This window comes from Temnothorax curvispinosus, unplaced genomic scaffold, assembly GCF_003070985.1.
Source record: "Temnothorax curvispinosus isolate PA1 unplaced genomic scaffold, ASM307098v1 QBEX01011003.1, whole genome shotgun sequence".
NCBI lineage: Eukaryota > Metazoa > Arthropoda > Insecta > Hymenoptera > Formicidae > Temnothorax > Temnothorax curvispinosus.
Genome location: NW_020220783.1, coordinates 81,483 through 103,716, shown reverse-complemented (window position 1 = coordinate 103,716; position 22,234 = coordinate 81,483). Strand labels below are relative to the sequence as shown.

Genomic DNA, 22,234 nt, shown 5'->3' with positions numbered 1-22,234 from the left:
TAAAACTGAACATGTTTTACAGGACAAACTAGGGAAGATAGAATCTGTACTCGGAAGCACTGGTCTTGCCTTAACCTTAAATTGCCTTGAAAGTATCAGCTGTATTAATATATAAAAGTAATATACTTGACAAGATGAGAATCATAGCTCATTATTAGTCATTAAGAACTTAATTTTATTTAAAAAATTTAGAAAAAATAGTATCTATATCTTATTAATTATGTTACACATAATTTGCAGGTTTCGGTGAGTTCCTGAAATTTTCAATTTAAAGTCGAAGGACTCTACTACTAAGTTCTTACCTAGCTCATACACTTGCCTGATATATTTAGAGTATATGAAATAATAGTGAAATCATGGAACGTGTACCATTGCACAAAGCATTAGAACCGTTGGCTTGGCTAGAGGGAACGTGGCGAACGGAGAGTCAAGGCAACGGCAAATACCCGACGATCAAAGATTTTAACTATTACGAGGAGATAAGCTTCACGTCCCTGGGGCAACCCATGTTCAATTATACCATGCAAAGCTTTTCCAACTCGGATTTAAAAAAGCCGATGCATCGGGAGACAGGCTTCTTGAGAGTAAACCCGGCAACTGGTGAAATAGCTCTTATCTCGGCACATAATTTTGGTTTGACGACCATTGAATGTGGCGAGGTAACTGACAAAGCCATCATCTTAAACAGTACTGATATAACCAGGATAAAATGGGCGAAGGATCCTCGTGTAACTCAGGTACGTCTAAATTTTATCAACTTAGTTGACATTTATGTAAACAACAGCTTAATTACACAATTAAAATAAATAATTTTAAATTTTATGACAGGTACGCAGGGAATTTAAACTCAATGACGATTGTTTGGAATATGTGCTTTACATGGCGACGTCGAATACTCCAGTGCTGACCGAACACTTACGGACAAAATACGTGAAAGTGAGCGAAGAAGTATAAAAGAATGTGAAGAGCAAATCAATATTAAATCATTTTAATTCTACTACACGTTTTTGAGTAATAACTATCATTGATTTTGAGTAATAACTATATTAATTACTATAATTTTGTAAGCACCATGCGCGAATAAAATTTTAGAACAGTGGAAAATGTGCATGTCGAATCGATTGCTCACTTGATAATTTACTACAATTGTATGAGCATCCGTGCACATTGCATGACGAATGTATTATATAGTAATTTCATCACAGATCATAGATTCCATGAAATTGTTGTCAAAAGTTATTCATTCGTTCGTTATATAATAGGTTTAAGTCTGTTTTTTCCGTTATAATAGCTTTAGGTCTGTTTTTTTCCGTGATTGCGTAATATTACGTTTTCTGCTATTGATACATGTATATATAATTAAGCATTGGAGAGAAAAAGAGAGAAGATGAAAACACTAAGAGATCTTTAATAATACATGGAGCGTACGTGTTTACATCGATGGCCGTTTCGAGATAAGTGTCGAGTGATTCGGTAACGTTATAGAGTGCGTTACGTTGATAGCATACAGTTTCGTGTAGTAAATAAGACTCGGAAACGGTGCAAAGGTATAAAATACTGGAAATTTCGCGCTACGATCTCAGTATAAAGTGTGGCCTGTAGTTGGACGTGTAAGATACGTAGACGTAATCAGGAGCCTTTAAACTATTGGACTGCTGACTACAACAGACTGCAAAGATGCAGATGATGACTATCTTGCCACTGCACGAGCTGTTGCACGTATTGGCCTGGTTGGAGGGCATATGGGTAACGGATGACGTCGCAGAGGCCTCGTACCCGACCATGCAGCCCTTTCACTACTATGACATGATAAACATCACATCCATCGGTCAGCCGTTGTTCAACTATGTCGCGCAGAGCTGGCATCCGTTAACGGGGATACCGCTGCATCGGGAGACCGGCTTCCTGCAGATCTTACCAGAAAGCAAAAAAGTCGCCATTAGTCTGATTGACAACTTAGGAATCTTCACTGTCGAGGAGGGTGATCTGATGAACGACGACAACGGTACCATCGATGTGAGAAGCACCAATGTACTGATGACGGACGCCTTTATGCCGTCTTTTTCTCCTGTAACAGAGGTACGATCGCGTTTCCTCCACAAATCTCGCACATTGATAATTATGTGTAATTGTATAATTACTCATTGACGTCAATTTTTTTCCCCACATAGACACGTCGAGTATACAAACGTGACGGCGACAACTTGGAGCTCATCTTCTACATGGCGACGTCGAAGACACCTGAGTTGACGGAACATTTGCGTGCAAAGTATAAAAAGGTGGCCTAAATAAGATATATGTGCAATATATTTGCAAAGGATATGTGTGTGTCCATGAGAAGACACGAAAGTAGGGAAGAATCTCTAAAATCTATGAATTATCATGATAATTTTTGTAATTATTTAAATAGGAAGTAAAAGCGATATTTTCGAGAAATATGAAACTGTACATGTATTCCTCGATGTAGCTAATAAATAGCAACATAGACTTAATTTATTAATGCAGCGCAGTGTATTCGTTCGCACACGTTGTTCGCCTTCTCTTATTTCGTTTTTATCAAAGTGAATCAACTAACAGCTAACTGGAAGGTTGGAGGGGTCGGGGAATACGATATCTAGGAGAAAATTTGCGACTGGCACGCGACGTGACCGCATAGAGAATGCATGCGCCAGAGATTGCATCCTTAAGCGTATCCTTTCACGCTCGATCGATGGAATTTAGTTATATTTCGTCGCTAACTACCGCAATGTGACTTTTATTGATTGCGATATACTTCGGCATTGCGATTGACGTCGGAATTACGTCGGAGTACCAAAAGTTTCAATCACGTTATATATATCTCCGTAAAATAGAATTAATGGTACAAAATCGATAAAATAGAAACTTTTTATATAGGTATAGTACTTTTCTACTTTTTATAGTATTTTATAAATAATTAATTTATAATATTTTATGATGCGATAACAATTGATAAATCCATTTTAGTCTAACTCCACGGACCTTCTTGCGTTAAGGAATAAAACTCTGATTTGTGACATTAATTTCTGCATTAAAATTTAACGAATTCGCATATTGTGAAGAATTTAACAAAAAAAGCAAGACAGCCTAAGTACACGAATGAAAGGGCTGAATGGAAGAAAATTGTTAATAAGGTTGCTAAAATTCCCTCATCCTGATGTAATCTAGAGGAAGAAAAATTTAACGAATTAATAACGTTAAAAGCGTTTGTTTTCTGTGAAACTAGGGTATTTAACTAACTGTAAAGATCGGTAACTTGATTTTGAAGAAAAAGAATAAGATCGTAATAAAGAAGATAATTAAACTTCTTATTTTTTCATATAGCGAATTTATAATGTATTGCTTTAATTATATTGTTGGTACGAGGATTCGAGTTTGACTTTAACGCGAAAAATCACGATTGATCGGAAATGATAATCGTGCGGGTAGAGTCCACACACATAATACACACGTGGTGGAGAATTGGAGAACGCGGGTCCGTATTTCGTAACATCGTGAAATTCAAGTTAAACGGCCGCTGCTTAGTCGCACGAATTCGCTCGGTATAAAGGGGGTGAAGGGAACGTAACACCTGCGTGTTTATCCGCTGAAACAGCCCCGACCTGCCAACGCGGGCTCGACGATTCGACCGCGACAGTTGCTCGCCGCGTCGGCATGACGAAGGATCGTTTCCTCGCCCTGGAAAAAGCCGGACTCAAATACCGAATATTTCGCGCACGTCGAGTGTTCGTTTCGTTATCGTCGGTACCGTTATCAAACGCGAATAATTCAGGGCAATTCGAGGATCCTCGTGACGCGACACTCGAGTTCTCTAATAATTTAATCTCCGTTCGACTCAAGCTTATCTCATCATTTTCGAATTCAAAAAAGTATGCGTTGCATTCAAATCATTATCATGTTGAATCTTTAATCTCCTTTCCCTTCTTGATCGCTTCTTATCCTTGCTTTTTTTGCTTGAGACATGTGTCTTCAGTTCTCTTTAAGCAACGTCCATTTTTACGATTATAATATTCCACGTTCTCCAATGACTTTCATTCATTTTTAATATTTCTTCCTTTCTAGGATCTTCCACTTTTTCATTTTTGTCAGAACCTTACAGACCTCGTGTTTCTTCCGTCTTTTCTTTCATTTTATAGAATCTACAGAATCTATATATATTTCTTACGGGGAGATTAACGTAATTTGATATTCACGGGGGTTGTTGAAAAATCGAAGAGAGTAAAAACGCATTTGCGCACGCATTATTCATTTCTTCTTTTTAATAAATTCTTCTTTTTAATTAAATAATTCTTCTTATCATTCTTTTCAATGTTCTTTATTAGAGATGCCTAGAAGTTGCTCGAATCACGATTATTGGCGCCGCAAGATTCTGCCGTTTTTCGAATCGCATCGTACGCGAGCCTCTGTCGCGCGAAGCGTTTGAATCGATTGTGCGTCGATCGCCTCGATGTGCACGATCGTCCTTCGACTTCGTGACCTCTGAAACTCTGAATAGCGCGCGCCGCGCAGCATGGCACCGCTTTACGACGGCCACGACTATTACAAGAGAATGTTCGAGCTTCAGGAGAAGCTGCGGAAGAGGCAAGTATATATAGTCGCTACCATCCTGGAATAGTCACGCGAACGCGCGACTATCGCGGGACCATGATTGTCGATCAAACCATGAACGTCGCGAATTTTCCAGTGAGGAGGAGAGGATACGATTGGAGGAGAGATTCAACGTGCTCATGCGAGATTCTCGTAACAGGTAAGTGCATCCGCCCGTTCGGGAATCCGAGAACTTGAACTCCCCGATTTTGCCACGTTGGCAGATTTAAATTTCGAGCAGATGAGAGTCCAGGTCACAATGTGACAGTTGTGACACTATCATGATTGTAGCGAAGTTAATAGTGAACCGTATAGTGAAGTTCGCTATATATTTGAAAAATTAACAAGCGAGTAATTGCAAATCTTTTGGTCGAAACATAACTCATTTATATTATGTATACTAATTTATAGCTTAATGGAATCTAATTATTATATATTTATTATTATTAGCGCACTATTCTATTATTAATTAAGGATCAGGAAAAGGCGATAAGAACGAGTAAAAAAACAAAAATGAAAATATTATATCAAATTAATCTTTATTTTCGAAGGATAGCAACAGAGTTGCTCTTTCAGATGCTTCAGCAATCAAAAAATTTGCAATTGACGCGAACCTATACCTTGTCTAGAAGCTATATTTTTTGAAGCCTTATACAAATTTCTCTGTTTGAAAATGTTAAAATGAGTCAGTCTAACGTTTTGCCTAGTGCAGCAACGATGTTGTAGAGAAATTACTTGAAATACTCGATATCGATCCAATGGCAGTCCGGTTTACGGAATGTCACGATCAATAAACGCCACGAGCGCAATTTCATTCCCGTCGAATATCTCCCCGGTCGGGACGACGCGGATTCCGTTCTCTTTCTCGTTGTTTACGCGTCCCGATTCGTGTCTGGTCGAGATATCCGAGACATCTGATCGATCGCGAGAACAGGATAAAAATGTTCGCGTATTTTATGTCGCACGACAGTGCGCGTCTCCGTTTTTAAGGGCGATGCGTTAGTTATATTGTCGCGAAGACTTAGGCGACTACGCCGCCACCGAGGTCACGAAAGTGGTCTCCTTGATCGCGAGGGAGTCGCTTCTCAATCGATCGCTCTTTAGGTGTATATATTTTCACGTATTATACATACGTAATTTTTGAAAGAAGGTAAATGCGTATGAGATTACCCAATGTAACGTGTAATCTTAACCCTAGAACGCACAAGTCATTTTTTTTACCTTTTAACTCATAACTGGGGTCAATATCGACTCAACGCTTTTTTGATCGTAAAACCGGTCCTACAGAGATAAAGGGCCTTAATAGTACATAAATTTCTTCGTTTTTTAATAAAAAAGAGAATAGTATACGATAAATTTAATTTTACTCAAGTTTAGTTAGTGAAAAATCCATTTGAAGACCGAAAAATGCAGAAAATCAGCAAAAACCTCTTTTTTAAAACAAAAATTTGTATCTTTTTTTGTAATCAACCAATTTTCAAAATTCAAACTTTGAAGAGGACACATTAGACAATTGGAAAAAAATTGTCATCGTTATGTTCTGTTCAAAAAGTATATTTATTTAAGATTATAAAAATGAAGAAATTCGCAAAGTTGAAATATGGAAAAAATCGATGAAAAAACCATAAAAAATTGTATTTTAAGTATTATTTTAATTTAATTTGATACAAAATAGTAAAAAATATGAAAAAAAATGAAAAATACTTATTTAGTCGCATCACGCACAATCGCAGCAGAAGATAACTCTGTGATCTTCGCAGACGGTTCGGTGGCACATTTCGCAATACATCTGAACCTTGCGATCCTGTGCCCTGGGACACAAGCCACATCTTGCGCGCTTCTGTTGGCCGCGTTTCACGGGCCTCTCTCCTTGCCCAAGGATCGTATGGATGTTGAAACGAAGCTCACGACGAAAATTGGGCAATTGTAGTCTTGCTCGCAGGTGCGGCTCCACTAGGGCTTTTATTAGATTTTTTAAGAACGTCTTCCTGTTAAAAGCCTCTAGATTAGCGTTGGAGTTGTAAAGGATAAGGGCGTTAATTCCTCCTTGATCAAGCATCGCCAGCCATATCCTCATGGGCCACCGTAGAGTCTTTCGAGCCGTAGAATATTCATGGCACATTTGATCGAATGAATCGGTACCTCCTTTTGTTGTATTATAAAAATGAATTATCTCCATCTTTTGAGTCTCCTGATTGATCGTTGCACAATCGTGGAAGGTCGAGAGCAATATGACGATTTTATTTTGTTTCGGAGTGTGGGCCATCAGAGTCATTCTCCCATCAAATGCGAATTTCGACGATGACACAGGTCCTGCGCTTCGGAAATGGCCGGGAATTTCGCGTTTGTTTTTTCGAAGTGTTCCGACCATCGTGATTGAATGCTCTGTCAGCATCTTCTCAAAAATTGGTATTGACGAGAACCAATTGTCACATGTTATATTCCTTTTCGTTCCGTGCAGCGGCTGTGACAACTTCCGGATGTAATAAGATGGGACACTCTCCCCTTTCTCTGTCGTGACTCTTCCCACGTATGGCTCAGCAGAGAACATGTAGAACGTCCTCGAGTCATTTAGCATAACGATCTTTATGCCATATTTATCAGGCTTGGCGCCATTATACACTTTGAATGGACATCGTCCGCGAAAAGAAACTAATTGTTCGTCAATTGTGCAGTACGAGGTTGGATTGTAATATTTTGTACAATTCGATATAAATTGTTCCCACAGCTCACGGATTGGAGCGAACTTATCGGTTTCTCTTCGCTCAGCCCTTGTGGTTTTATCGTCAAAGCGTAAATTTCTCGAAATTACCGAGAACCGATTACACGACATCGTTGATCGGTACATTATCGAGCCGTATTCGGGATTCCATAGATCTTCAAGATTGGTGTGCGATGTCTTCTGGAGACCCGAAAAGTACAATAAGCCGATGTACGCTTTGATTTCCACAATTCCAACTTCGGAGTACGTGCGATCTCGATCGTCATCGATTTCAAGCGAATCCCGATAACGACGAATTTCTTCATTTGTATGGCGGACAATCTTTTCAATGAGGGAATCAGGGAACAGCAAGCTCCACATTTGAAGAGGAGTGCTGGCTCGTCTTGCCTCACCGACCGGACCTGGCAAATAAGATACCGGAGTATTTTGCCGGCCCTGGGATCGTTGCTGCGGTGTCGTATACCATCGGTGGCCATCTTTTCCATGAATGATGCTTGGATTCGAACGTTTTCTAGAGTTACCTTCGTCCGGTTGCTCGGATATTTCGTCAGCGTCTTCCTCCGACTCCGATCCACTGAATTCCACCGCATGATCTTCTTCCTCGGAAGGAATATCGGATGCTTGTTCTCTCTCGGTCGCTCTGAGAGTTTCAGCGAGCGCTGATATAGGTCTCAAATTATATTGCCCAGCCATTTTCTGCAAAATGTCAATCTTATCTGTAGGCAACGGGATTTTTACCGACTAAGTCGTGAGATATTTTGTCTTAAATAATATTTATGACTATTTATGCTCAGATTACGTAATAATACATGAAATATATTGATTCTAGCAAAAAATATAAAATTAGCTTACCGTGACAAAACACAAACGGAAACTCACAACTGGGGTCAATATCGACCCCACGCACGCTTTGCGACGGTGCTGCGTCACTGCCAGCGAACAACTAACGCTGCGCCCGACGTAGCCCGTACTTTTAGAGAGTTAGTCGAACAGGAGCGTATATAGTTCAAAGTTTGCCTGGGGTCGAAATCGACCCCAGTCGTGCATTCTAGGGTTAATTTATTAATTTTCAATTGCAATTGACCAAACTATATATTTGTAAAACTGACAATGTTATAAATATAAGTGAGAGAGAAATGCAAGAAAGCGTCTTCTTAGCCAGCGTGTTCTTAGAGCTTAAACCTGCCACTCAACGGTAGCTCGATCCATGATTTTTTTTATTTCAGACACGACGTCTGTATAAATCGGTTGCGTATGAGGTACATACAATATCTGGAGGAGCAGCGCACGAGGGATGAGAGGAATCACAAGCTTCTCGCGGCGTTGGACAGAGTTATGAACAAGCTTGCACTGATAAGCGCGAAAAAAGACAGACTCAATGTTCTCAGAGTGAGTGTTCATTATTTGATCGGAGAATCTTTAATTATTTTGTAGAAAAATTGCTTTATTGCTATATACATATATATATATATATATATATATATATATATATATATATATATATATATATATACACGGACATATATATATACACACACGTACGTACATTATATATTTAAACTTAAAATTGAATCTGACAAACTTTCTATATAATAGTTACTCTAGTGCAATAAAATAAAGCGAAAAAAAACACCAATAATATTTAAAAATTGCATATAAAAGGAAATTCTAAATAATTTTACATTTTAATCTTGTTTACGCCCAGCAGCATTTCGTAGCCATGAACTTCTGACTGCATTTAAAGCTTCTGATAAATCGCTGTTCGGAAATTTTAGTAGCATCACTCCTAGATTAAAAGTACAATAAAGAGAAATAAATATTCTGCCAATCTCTGAGTTACCTAATATTGTATAATAAATTAAAAACTTTGGGAGACGGAATACTTGAAAGAAGATAGAATACCTTGAAATAATTCCCAAAGTTTCAAAGCATATGTATAATTTTTCATATACATATATACAAGATGGACAAAATACAGCGTTATTTACTCACGCTGTATTCTGTCCACCCTGCATGTATGTACATAATTTTTCTAATTTTATACGTGTCAAAAAATATGAATGAGTTTATTTGTAACCAAAAGCAGGTAAAATCCTCATGTCCGTTTATTTATGGTAGATAGGAATTAAGTAAGACCCGTTAAATTTTTTAATATTCCATATTTCAATTTAAACCTATATATGTATAATCGATCGAAGTTGTAAATGCTATCGACGTCTGATCGATGTCGATCCGATTTACCATTTCCCCCTGGGTCTATCGACGTACCTAGTTGTAGTGCTTGTCGATATGGTGTCATTAAATGCATAGGCCATCTTAGAAAGAATAAGTTCTGTCGGACAAGTTGCAATATTTGCATAAATGGGTAATTTAATCGGGGAAGAACATTCATTGACAGTCGATACTGGAATGTTGCACGTTGTACAAACACGATAATGTGGTCGGGTCTTGTTTTTGTAAATCTGTACGCCAACACTGCGCTGCATCATGGAAGTCTGTATTCCGACGTCTCTTCTTGTATCCGCAACTTCAAGAATGTTGAATTTTTTTTTCAGAAACAGTACGAAGCTTATCTACTTCGCGCTTACGCCAATCACCGGCCACCCGGTAGCGTCACCGGAGATAGCGGCATCGCTAGCCAGAATGAAGATAAATACCCGAAGAAGACTGTCACGATGGCACATCCTGATTTAACGAGAAGCGTTTCGTCACCGAGAGTGCATCCGGGGGCGCCTGATCCTCAGTCGAGTCAATCAAGATTTACCTTCGCGTCCAAGTTCCACGATCAGATTACTGTAGACGCCTCGTTAAATAATCCTCCTCCGATCTTGACGGCTGCGCCATCAGGTGCAACCCTCGATGTCGATCATCGTCAGACGAGTGCTCTACGCGAACCGCATGTTTATGCTCCCGTGCCGAACGCTCATCAATATCCGCGGATGATGCCATCCAATTACATCGGAAGTGCGCCTCGTAATCTTCAGCATGTCCCGGACATTCGCGTTTCATATGCGGAAGCGCCGGTCCCGTCAATGGCACCTTCGGATAACATGCAGCACCATGCTGTCCCTGCTAACCGATTCTTCAGGGAGCACGTGGAATCAGCACAAGCCGCGTCCGGTCTCTCGGCGACCGCGCGGTCTCCCGCTGGAGATACCGCGCGATATGAAGAGACGTCACGAAACCTGCCTGCTCCACGTCAATTCGACCCCTTAACATTACTTCAGTATCACAACGCCAATGTATTGCTGTCCGATCCGCGATTACAGGGAAGAGAGTACGATCCGTCCGATACCGCGGCCATGGGTCCGACTTTGGTGGCCGGGAATACGTATCGAACGGGATCTGACGTAAATGTCGCTAATCAAGTCGGCCCGCTGCCGGGATACATGGACTACATTCTGGCGAGTTCGCAGAGGTCCGACGACGAGGGATCCATTCGTTCCATCACCAGCGACGACCTGGACGGTCTGATAAGACGAAATGAACGTTTTCTGTGGGGCAAAGCGGATGTTGCCAAGACACCGCACCGATCGCCGATCGCTTCGGGAGTAGACAGCGCTAATCTAAACGAGGACGACATGACGGCGATAGTGGAGAACGAACTGGATCGATATATCAGCAACATTCGAAAACTCCATCGAGAGCATGGCGTGCAGAGCTTGGACGAGCTGGACCACGAGCAGAACACCAGCGGCGACTTGTTGAACGTCTCCCTGTCGGAGGACGCACTGGAGCTTCCGGCCGAGGACCGGGCGAGGAAGGAGCAGCGGGTGCCCGAGGAAATGGGCAAGATCCTAGCACTGGCTAGCGATCTCGCGTCCAGGACGGCGAATCTGAAGGAAGTTACGCGAGATTCAGCCGGGCAGAACGGCGGCGGTAGCTCACCCACGGAAGTCGAGGACGGAATTAGACGTCGCGAGATTGCGAGAGGCGACGCGTCGGAGTTTAAAGGGAAACGCGAGGCTGAAGGACGCGCGACATTGGCGAGAAACGAAATTAGAGATGACGTTGCGACACACTCAGCGAAATTAGAGCAGGAGATTGCGCGCGGAGACGCGGAGATTGCAAAAGAGAGCTGGAATAACGCGGACGAGTCGCGAGAGCGCGATCGAAAAATATCTACTTCGAAGGAAAACAAGGCGAACGAGGAAATAGCCACGAGTGACGAATTACGAATCGATGATCCGAGAAATGCGCTAAAGGAAAAAGGATTCGATCTTGTAACTGGTGAAGAGTCGAACATCGAAGGTCTGTTCGATGCCACCGAGGAACTGGCACCGTGGGATCTCGCGAGTGTGCAGAAAAAGGTTCGCGAGTTACGTTTAGACGATTCTGATGGAGACCGAGCGGTGGAAAAAAGTGTCGAAGAGGAGATCGCGAACTCGCGTGATTTTCCACGATTCGAGCAAAGCGGCGTGAATGGCGAAGCGGAGAATGCGCGTCCTTCGCAGGATACGCTTCCTCGCTCGAAAGTGGAAAGGAAAGGGTTGGACGCGACCGAGGTGAGCGAGATCGAGGGACAAAACGAAACACATGGACCTATCGAGGATGTTGAAAACGTGCCTTCCACAGTTTCGAGTCAACAGTCAGCCGGTGAAGCTAAGGTCGCGTCGCAGCCAGGTGAGGAACCTGGCGAACCTGGCAGAAGTGACGGAAGAAAACAGGATAACGTCGAGACGACGGAGCTTCGAGTCGACGAACAATTCGAAGGCGTGGTAAAAGACAGCGACTACAGTGTCGAGCAAGGCTATGTCGAAAATCCGAGCCAAACGCAGCAGTATGAGCAACAAGATCCAAATCAGCAATATTACGACCCAAATATGCAGTACGAAGCTGGTAACGAGGAGTACGAGAGGTATGCTGATCAAGGATACGCTCAAGAAGGCCAGGAATACGTCGAGTACGTGGAAGGTCAGTACGAAGGACAGTACCCTGAGGGTCTCAACAATCAACAGTACCAAGACTACCCTGACGCGCAGTACGAGCAGGATCCGAATCAGACGTACGATTACGGCTACGACCCCAATCAGGGATACGCCGAAGATCCCAGCCAGCAATATGACCCTAATCAAGAATACGAGAACAATCCTGACAATCAGGCGTACGATTACACCGAGCAACTTCCCTACGATCCCAATCAGACGTATGATAATGCGTACGAACAGGAGTACAAGGAGGAACAGCGCAATCCCGACGGTGATGTTGAGACTCGCGCGGAGAAGCCGGAGGCGGAAGAACCCTCGCAGAGACAGGCGGATCCGGAGTCGGAACACAAATCGGACGGTGACGCGGATAAATCGCAGCAGGCGGAAGCCGTGAACGAGGCGAATCAGTCGAAAAAGAAGAAGGACGTGATCAAGTCCCTGCTGGATTCAGACACGGACACAACGATTGAACGGAATGTTTCGAACACGGAGAGCGATTTTGATTTCAATTAAGATGCGTCTGGAGGACGTTGAATTTGTTGAAGAAAAATTGCGACAATGAGATCTCGTTAATGAGATCCTATACTTTAACGTGACATGAATGTGGGCGATCAAAACAGATGGATATGAACAATGATTTTGATTTTGATTGAAATACGTGCAATGAGAGAAGAAAACACAGAGTTGATTAGATATGAGTGAAGATAAAACGTCTGCAGTGAGACAAATGTGATTTGAGGAAGAATGCGATTAAATCTTGAATAAATTTCAAAAACGGATTCAGTTTGTTCACGAGAAATGCCTGGGATATGGACAGTGAATTTAATTCTAATTACAGTTTCAATTAGAGCCCACACGAGAGCTGTGTAACAAACGGAGAATAATTATATTTACGTCCGCGTTTTGCTTGCTACCGTAAATATCATATTTACATATGTAGACGTAGAATAAAATGGTGAAACAAGATGCGAGTGAAAATGTACGTTATTTCGTGCACCTATTTTCGAACTGCTTGCAACTTAATTGGAGTATAATTATACATCTGCAAATGTGCATTTACAGTCACAAAAAGATGAATTTGTTGTTATAATAAATAAATATACACTTGATAACGTTATAAAAATTGATTATCAAAGTTAATATTAAGAAAAACTTTGTGCAGACGAGATAAGACGTACTATAAATTTGTTCAAGATTAATTAACTTTTATAAATTTAAAGCAACGATGCCAACTCGAAGACTTCTTTAAAGAATCGCTTGAAAAAAAATCAGGTTTCTTCCGTTTCGTTTTCTCATCCAAAATACATGCGCAATACGTGCAAACCAATAAATGAACATGTTCGGCGAGTACATTCATATTTAATAATAGTAATCAATCCGCATATGTACGTCAATCCGTTAGACTCACAGCGCATCAATCACGCGAGTCGGCAGCTAGATTACTTTTTCCACCTAATGATATTTTTTTCATGCAAAATTCCAAGATTCTGGAGTTGACGGTTTTACGATAAACCGGTCCAAATCGCTCGTCAGCGGCCGCCCCAAGCTTTTTTATAATTAACGCGCTCATTTAAATATTTGATGCAATTTCCCACACACGACACGAGACCCTCGGTTCCTCGTGTCCCATATAATTAGTGCAGCACGGCGACGCGTGTGGCGGCCAGCATGGATATCGCGCGGTATGGATTTTCACGGGGAACGACGGGAACGAGTCTGCGCCACAGCCGGAACGTCGCGGTTCGCAGCTGTGTCGCGCCTCCTCGACCAATCACGCTCAGTGCCACGCGCGTCACACCACGGGCGCAGTGCCGTAGAAGCTGCTGACGGAGAGATCGTTCGTACGTTTCGCCGCGAGTGCTCCGAGAAAGGTAGGTACCTTTGTGCCTTCGCTACAGACTCTCTCTCTCTTTCCTCTCTATCTCGTTCTCCCTCTTTCCTTTGGAATTATCGTCGCACAGAGTGGTATTGTTTCGCGAGACGTGCGACGCGCTGTCAGGTTCATTCCTTCATCGTGGCGTAATCACGGGCGAATTGGGTGAAAGGAACTGAGACAGAGAAACAAAGAATGAGAGAAAGAGAGAGAGAGGGAGAAGTGCACATGCAAAAGAAATTTCCATGATAACGTTAATAAAATCGGTTTGCGGAATTTTATCGCAAAGCAGGATTATTCGTATTTAGATTGCGTTAAATTGAATCCTTCATTCGTGGCATTATATGTAAGTAAAGTATTTTTTAGAATATGTCGAAGGATTCGATTAAATCTAAATCTATATAACCTTATCAATATATCGGCCAACATGTACAGAAATATTCATCAGACATTATCAGTTTTATTATTATTATTTTTTACAAAAGGGGGTTGCAGTTTATATACATATATACGCGCAGAGTCAATCGTGCCTTGTTGACACGTGAATGTATATGTATAATATGTTGGAGCGTGTATATATCATGTATCTCCCATATGTTCTCCGATAAGCATCTAAATTCACATGTTGACGCATTAGCGACCCCCATGTGTCACCCCGATGCGTCGCAGGTCGTGACTCGCGCGGCGTGCGTCAGACCCGGACTCCGAGTACTCCGACGACGTACAAGGCGACAGGCGTGTTTACGCGCGCGGGCCGCGGCGCAGCTGGATCAAGCGATCAACGATCAAGTGGAGCGGTGGAGCTGGAGCGTGCGCCGGCGGCTCGCGGTGACGATCGTCAGGTGTTCGAGCGTACTCGAGTGGAATGAGAGAATCTCGCGCGAGTCGCGCGTAGTAAGTGTCGACCGGAGCAGCCGCGTGGAGCCGCGCGTCCGCCGCGTCCGCTCGAGCCGTCTCGCGTCCACTCGCGTCGCCGAACGTCGCTAAACGTTGCATGCTGAACGTCGTCGTGGTGAAGCGTCGCGTACGACCGCGCCGCCTCTCAACTGCGAACAACTTCACTCTGTCAATCGTGCGGATCGAAGCGATTCCCAGACGGACGGCGTGCACCCGCGCCGTGATTGGCCGAGCGCGCGTGCCGCGCCGGCTCGCGATTCGCTCGTCTTCACGTCGCCGTCCATTGTAGCCGTTCGCCCGGCAGCAGCGACGATTCATAGCGCGCGCGAGACGTTCCTCTTCGCAGACGCAGGGCCAACGAGACTAGCGTGTGGTGAGAGACGTAAGTGGTTGAAGCAGATGAATTGCGCCTTCGTGACACGACACGGAGATGCCCGGTGATAACGAGTTAATTTTGCATTTGCCGCATGAAAAACTCGAGCGCGGCGGATCATTAGCGTATCAATTGATCGGCTGGCACGACCCACATACATACACATGTGCTTCTTCTGTAAAGGTCTCTAATGATCGGAGAGTCTGTGAGCGAGGAAAGAATGGCATGCACGTACATTTATCGATACTGATGATCTATTTAAGTTTGCACTTTTTAACGCTTAATGCCGGTATATATTTTATAGTATGTATGGAGGGGGAAGCAGTATGTAAATATTTCTTTGCATAATTTTATTTTTTGATATTTTAAAAGGCTCTTCACACAGCAATACTCCAGAATACTGTCAGAGATGTCAATATGTACTAATCTTTTTAATTCAAAATTATTAAATTTTACACATATCGTGTAACAAATTAAAATAATTACAAATTTGGATGTTTAATAATGAAAAAGATGTATAGATAATTATATACAAAAAATGCACACATTCAAGCCAAGAAATAATTTAATTAGTTAAGCAAAGTTAAGATAATTTATCGCATTGAAAATTTATTAATTACGATCACGAGAATTTGTACTTAAATATATACTTTTTCACATTATGATTTAATATCTAGAATATTTAACTGACAGGCGTATTATGTAAATTGATCGAAAGATATCGCATGATATGCATGCAGAGAAAAAAAATACGTTAACTGTCATCGTTGTATACTAATGAACTAATTGCAACACTCCAACTTCCTACAGGCATTAATAGTTAAACCGTAAAATACGACGAAAGAAATATTGCACGTCTCTGTTTTCAAAACGATTCCACGCTAATTACATTAAAACGATGCGATTAATCCTTGTTTAAACGAGCGCGACTTTAAAAGCTCGTAATTAATAGTTGCAGTGAGCCGAACATTTAAACTTGATAGAATAACAAATTTGTTACATCAGAGATGCGCGATAAAGCTAATCGGAGTGCGGCATCAATGTGCAAACTAGTTTGTAATATATCTTGTTAATTTGATAGCTATGCATTTGAAGCGCATTTAAATCAATCGAGATTTGTCTTTTCCAATAATTTTCTATTACTAAATTACATATTATGATCTGTGCATTCATACATTTTATTAATTGGCCAATCAAATGGTAATAATTAAATTCTTTCTCATTCGGAATTGTTATCAGAATGAAGATTAATATCGCAGGGTAATTTTACTTTCTCACAATTAGCCTTTCTTATCGCAAGATAAGAATTCTTATGCGATAAGAAGAAGCCTTTTGATATGGTTTCCTGATAATTTAAGGAAGGGGGGAAAGATTAGAGCAAAAATGACAATTTTTAGTGTAAAACAAGACTAGTGTGTAGTGCTTTTATAGTACCTATAGTGCTCCAATAATCTTCTATTATTAATTACATATTATGATCTGTGCATTCGGACATTTTATTAATTGGATAATCAAATAATAATAATAATTAAATCCTTTCTCATTCAGAATTGTTATGAAGATTAGTAACGTAGTCTAATTTTATTTTCTCACAATTAGCTTTTCTTATCGTAAGATAAGAATTCTTATGTGGTAAGAAAAAGTCTTTTGATATGGTTTCCTGATAATTCAAGGAAAGGAAAAAGATTAAAGTACAATACTACAATGTCTATTGTAAAAGAATGTGCTCTTAATATTTTATTTATCATTATAATTAATGCTTTGTATAGCATCTATTGAATTATAAAATTGGTAACAATCTTGAATATCGGAGAAAAATATAGAAAACAATCTAAAAGAAACATATTTTTTAGCAAATGGTATTTTTTAGAATCATATTATAGATATACGTCACATATATATCCTCTTGGAGAGATTGTACTTTATACATCTTCTTGCACGAAGCGCACGGTTTTGTAAACAGCGCGCTTCGAGAGCTTATCGAGAAATCTCTGATAATGCAGCCACGTCAACGCCGCCGGATAATTAAATAAAGCGAGCACTCAAGGTGACAAACGCATTTGCAGAATTATGGAAGACGTGATGGCCATGAACGGCGTGAAGGAGGTGAACGGTGACGCGGACAGGCTCTATTACGAATTGGACGGCGAGGGCGATGCCGATAGCTCGACAACTCCGAGTCACAACGTGGATCATCGCGATCGTGAGTACCGTCGATTTGTCATTTTACGATGTGACTGGTTCTAATCAATTAGCCGTGCAAAGAGCGATTCGTTACAACATGCAATACGGTCATAATTGCGCAAGATAATAAGAGCGATTTAAAAATCACAAAGTTGTCAAAAAGTTTTTCTTTGACAGACGTTTGTCCGAGTTGAGCCAATGTTATTCTTTAGCTTCTTGATGTTGAGCTTAATTTAAAAAATACAGTGTTAGTCTTTGATGAGTGTTTATTCGTTGTATCAAAGCTAGGTATTCCTTGATCTCCCCAAATCGTAAAGATTTTGTACGGGATTATTTTTTGAAGACTATTTATTCGTTGAAAATAGAAGTTATATTTTTTAACTTCTTGAATGATGACGCTAAAATCACAAAAATGTAGTCACTCTCCAATTGTTTTAGAATTGTTTTTCCCTGCGAAGCTTCATTTAGACGCTACATTTCTTCGTGATTTCCCGCTTGAAATGGCCAATCACCCTGCTTGACTGCAATTACACCGCGAAACGTGCGCGATACGTATCGTGGCTCTAGACGGTGCATTATGGCAGTCACGACTCGCACATAGCAACAACCTTTTATTTGGCCGCACGGAAGGCGAAGTTAATTAAAGTTCGCGAGAGGGATGGAGATCGATATGAATTATACGCGACAGCCGCGAAAGGAAGACGAATGCCTCGGAGATTTTCCGTCGTCACTCGCCGATTCTCGCGGTGCTTTATATATATATATATATATAAGTGCTAGCCTGAAAAATAGTAAATAATTGAAAGAAATCAGGAAAAAATTTCAAATAATCAAAGAAAATTAACGAAAACACGAAATTTTTTACGAATTGATAGAAACGAGATGAATTGAAACTGTTGACTGTTGCTCCAATATTGTATTCATTATTTATCACAAAAATCTATTATTTATTTATGTACAAATAGGATTAAGAGAAGGTCCCTTTAGTATGATTATAATTACACATAGTATGATTAATTGATAATTACAACATCAGCAAAAGACGCGGAATAAGGTGCTGAAAAGAAGAATATGAGAATAACAACTTTACAAGTTATAGTAAAGAACAGATAAGATCTAACGAAGACAATAAAATAATGAACGTTTAAAAGAGCTTTTTTTAACAACTTCAAGTACGCCTTACATGATTTACCAAACTGGGATAATTCCAATTACAATGAATTCGAGTGACACGGAGGATTGTTCACGTAGTAAAGCGTTTTATGTTTTTTTAACACAAAATCGTGTTAATGGATGCGAGTGAAGATTTCGGAAAAATTGGCAGGCAGCCTAAGACCTTCTCGTCGCATACGGCCGATCGTATTTTGGCCGTCGTCACAATAGTGCCCGTCGGTGTTCTCGTCTCGTCTCGTCAGTGCGAGGCGAGACTTTCGGAACGTGAATAGAGGGCAAGAGTTAACTTCCCAGAAGTAAACCGCGATTCGGTCGTCACGGTAGTTTTCGCGGCGCTCCTCCGTTGAGTCGCGTTATGCAGTCGTAAATCCCGAGATAAAGTGGCGTTACGTGAAATTCTGAGAGTTTCTCGGAAAACATATCCCTGCAATAATCGCACGGCCAATTCGGAGGTCGACGTTGATGGTGAATCTTGATAGTGGAATACGTGAAGCTTAAGAGATTTCGCTTCGGAAAATAGCTCCGGCGGCGAATCGAGTTGAATCCTGGCGATAATTGGCCGGCGAAACTCCGCTCGCGAAAATCTTGCACACATTTCTTGATTCCGATCTAAATCGATTTTAATTGGGTGAGTCATAAATAATCTTCGACACAAATAACACATCAAGTTCTTTTTTTTAAGTTTCTCAATTCAAGATAAATGACTTTAATTAATCTTCTAAATGATTTTAAAAATTAGTTATTAGCAAGAATTAGTTATGAAAAGAGGAGAAAAGCCAAGTTACTCATCCAGAAAAAAACGAATTACAACTCAATTCAATGATTTCTCAGTGAATTATCTTAATCATAACAGTATAGCATCAAGATATTTTCCAAATTTTCTGTTAAATTAAATTTTTACTATTATATTTCGAAAATCGAAATATAATTTTAGTTAAACTATTTTCTAAACCAATATTTATATCGCTTGCTCGTCGACGTCAAAGGTATAGACTGGCTGATACAAATTGGCAGTCTCGTCGTGTTTTGCAATCGTGGTCGGTTGGATCTTCCGGTTGGGAAGATTACTTCTTGCTTCTGAATTCGCACATTCGAAATTGTTCCGGTGTTCCCCATTGTCATTGTGTGTCTGCCTTTGTGACCTTCGTGCGTTGGCACGTTCGATAAGCACGGTGATTAGCACGTTATTTAGTGCGACGTCTTCACATAGTACAAGCGCATGACGCGTTATTGAAAGTCGGCGTCGAGCTCGATCCTCATTTCTTGCAAACGATTGTAGTATTTTTTGTAGAGTCACAAAGACGCGCGGTATCGCGAAAGACATTTATTCGTGGCAGCCCTGAAAACCTCTGAAGAATCTTTTATCATCAGGAGGAACGAGTTAATAAACTTTCTGTCGAAGTAAAAGGAACCGTCGGCGTCGGTAGTGCAATTTACGCTGCATCGAGGATCGCGTGACTCAGGGCGACCTGGGAAAAATGTCGATCAGGGGTGTGACCACTTCGGAGAGCGAAGCGTTCCTTGGTTCCTTGCGCCTGCCGAATTTTCTGATCGATCCGGATGAATTTTTCGAAGGTAAAAACGAGCGCGAGGGCTCGTGTTACATGTCGGATTGTGCGATGTTTAACCGTTTGATGGCGGGATCGATGTAATTGACAAAACGCATTCATGTCGACGTCACTTTACCGTGAAACTGTCCCAGATAACGGCATTTCCGCATCGCGGAAGGATTATTCCGTGTGTGAATAACAATGATGACGAATCTGTGTCCGTTGTAATCTCATCAGCGTTTCTTATCTTGTCAATAACACAACTAACAGCCACTGTATCTTCGTCTTCTTAATTGCGAAATGTATTTATTGTTAGATTATCTTGCTTATAAGATGCAAGAAGTATTCTCGTAGAGAATCGCAAGTTTTTACGTCTTTTCGGAATTTTCCGACCGTGAGTCATGTCGCTTATCTTCCTAAAGCGTATATAAAGCGCATATAAAGCAGGCTCTTCATTAAAACTGCAAATTACTCAAGTATACAAGTTGTAAGTTCGCCAGTATGTTACTTTAATAGTTTAATAATTAGGAGGAAACATTGTTCTTAACATTGTTTGGGATTATTCCGCTCGAATTATCAAGACCTTTTTACACCGATGTTCAAATAACGTGTTAGAATGTAATTTTTATGAGTTTCAAGTAATTCCTGTATATTTACGGTCAAGGCCGAGACATAGTCGGCGATTATCTGTTATTACGCAATTACATAATGTCTGTTTCCAATAAAATATAGTTAAGTTTTTATTCTTGGAAGGATATTATTTCTTCTAAAAACTCTTTATTTTTCAAAATTCTATAAGAAGTATAAATTAACTAAAGTCAAGTTTTAATTATTTTCGTTTTTATGTACTTCGACATTTTATAATTTTTTTTACTAGAATTTTACTAGAACAAATCCATATTTCACAAGTTTCACTTGGACATAGGCCAGTATTCATAGGTTCTTATTTCAAGACCGTCTTAAGTAATGTCTTAAGATGCTAATACGGCTCTGTGATTGGTTCATAACATCTTAAGATCGTACTTAAGACGGTCTTAAATATAAGAATCGACTATGAATACCGGCCATAGTTTGACGGCGGAAAAAGAAACGTTCTAACTGCAAAACTGTTTCAGAAATATCATGTTTACTTTTGCGTTTTACACAAATGTCTCGATGTAAAGTTTCATAACATATTGCCTACAAGATACAATTCTGTAATGTCACGTAAAAATCTTTTAGAAAAATATTATCGGCGAAACTGCGTCGGGGAAAAATAATTACCAAGAATAGTCGAAGATACAGTTATTACGATATTATTCACTGGTGCCGTTAAACTAAAGAGATTATACATTCAACGTAAGATCGTGCAAATTACGAACTTATCTCGTTTCGAATCCTTTGATTCCGAAATCACCGCAGTAAACCCTGGCGACGTGGGCTGGGGTGTTAACGACGTGCCAATGCGTATCGAAAATACTGACGCCGGCTTATTTTCGTCCCGCGGCGCGGTATATTTGTCGCGAGAACCGGGTCCTACATGCCGCGACGACGACGGGAAGGTGTCGACGTTCTCAATTGGGAAAAGATTGGGACATGCCTCATGCGGAGATCCATCACGGTAACTGTGCCAAGGAGGTGCAGTAAGTATTGATCCTTTCCGCTACGTCTACGCTATGCCACTCGTCTTGGCGCGCTAAATCGCCGCGGCCGGCCGCCAGAAATTGAATCACGCAAATTCACGCGATTGCCGTAAATAGACGTAACCGTGGTGTTCGATCGCGTTCTTCGGCGCTTCAAGGAAATTTCCTACAAGCTGCTTAGAGCCGACTGCACCATATCGCTGGTATTAGCTGACGTGTTGAATATTTATGGGAGCTATCGTCATCGGAGAGAAAGAGAGAGAGAGAGAGAGAGAGAGAGAGAGAGAGAGAGAGAGAGAGAGAGAGA

The 22,234-nt window shown here is 40.9% G+C and overlaps 3 protein-coding genes across 8 annotated transcripts in view; 2 read left to right on the top strand and 1 right to left on the bottom strand.

Moving 5' to 3' along the window:
* Positions 1-244: 244 nt before the first annotated feature.
* LOC112461053 (THAP domain-containing protein 4-like) lies at positions 245-977 on the top strand. Its single transcript, XM_025026122.1, has 2 exons — positions 245-737; positions 829-977. The coding sequence occupies exons 1-2, from the start codon at positions 357-359 to the stop codon at positions 952-954; spliced, it is 507 nt and encodes a 168-aa protein (XP_024881890.1). The 5' UTR covers positions 245-356; the 3' UTR covers positions 955-977.
* Positions 978-989: 12 nt separating this feature from the next.
* The window catches only part of LOC112461050 (AMP deaminase 2), a 44,285-nt gene continuing 23,040 nt past the window's right edge, over positions 990-22,234 (top strand). For 2 of the 5 annotated variants that reach the window (XM_025026114.1, XM_025026108.1), the window contains exons 1-2: positions 14,024-14,126; positions 17,465-17,601. In XM_025026114.1, the coding sequence (XP_024881882.1) occupies positions 17,469-17,601 (133 nt within the window). In that variant the 5' untranslated portion in view covers positions 14,024-14,126; positions 17,465-17,468. Of the gene's footprint in view, positions 2,080-2,171; positions 2,270-8,553; positions 8,717-9,882; positions 12,749-14,023; positions 14,127-15,104; positions 15,408-17,433; positions 17,602-20,154; positions 20,331-22,234 lie in introns of those variants that run through there. The other 3 variants (XM_025026117.1, XM_025026109.1, XM_025026113.1) reach the window with 3 other exon arrangements.
* Positions 6,280-8,265, bottom strand: LOC112461051. 2 transcript variants are annotated; one of them, XM_025026119.1, is made up of 3 exons: positions 8,180-8,265; positions 7,849-8,023; positions 6,280-7,728 (listed from the first exon to the last, which is right to left on the bottom strand). In XM_025026119.1, the coding sequence occupies exons 2-3, from the start codon at positions 8,018-8,020 to the stop codon at positions 6,323-6,325; spliced, it is 1,578 nt and encodes a 525-aa protein (XP_024881887.1). In that variant the 5' UTR covers positions 8,021-8,023; positions 8,180-8,265; the 3' UTR covers positions 6,280-6,322. The 2 variants fall into 2 exon arrangements, with proteins under 2 accessions (XP_024881887.1, XP_024881886.1); XM_025026118.1 differs by having other exon boundaries at positions 6,280-8,023.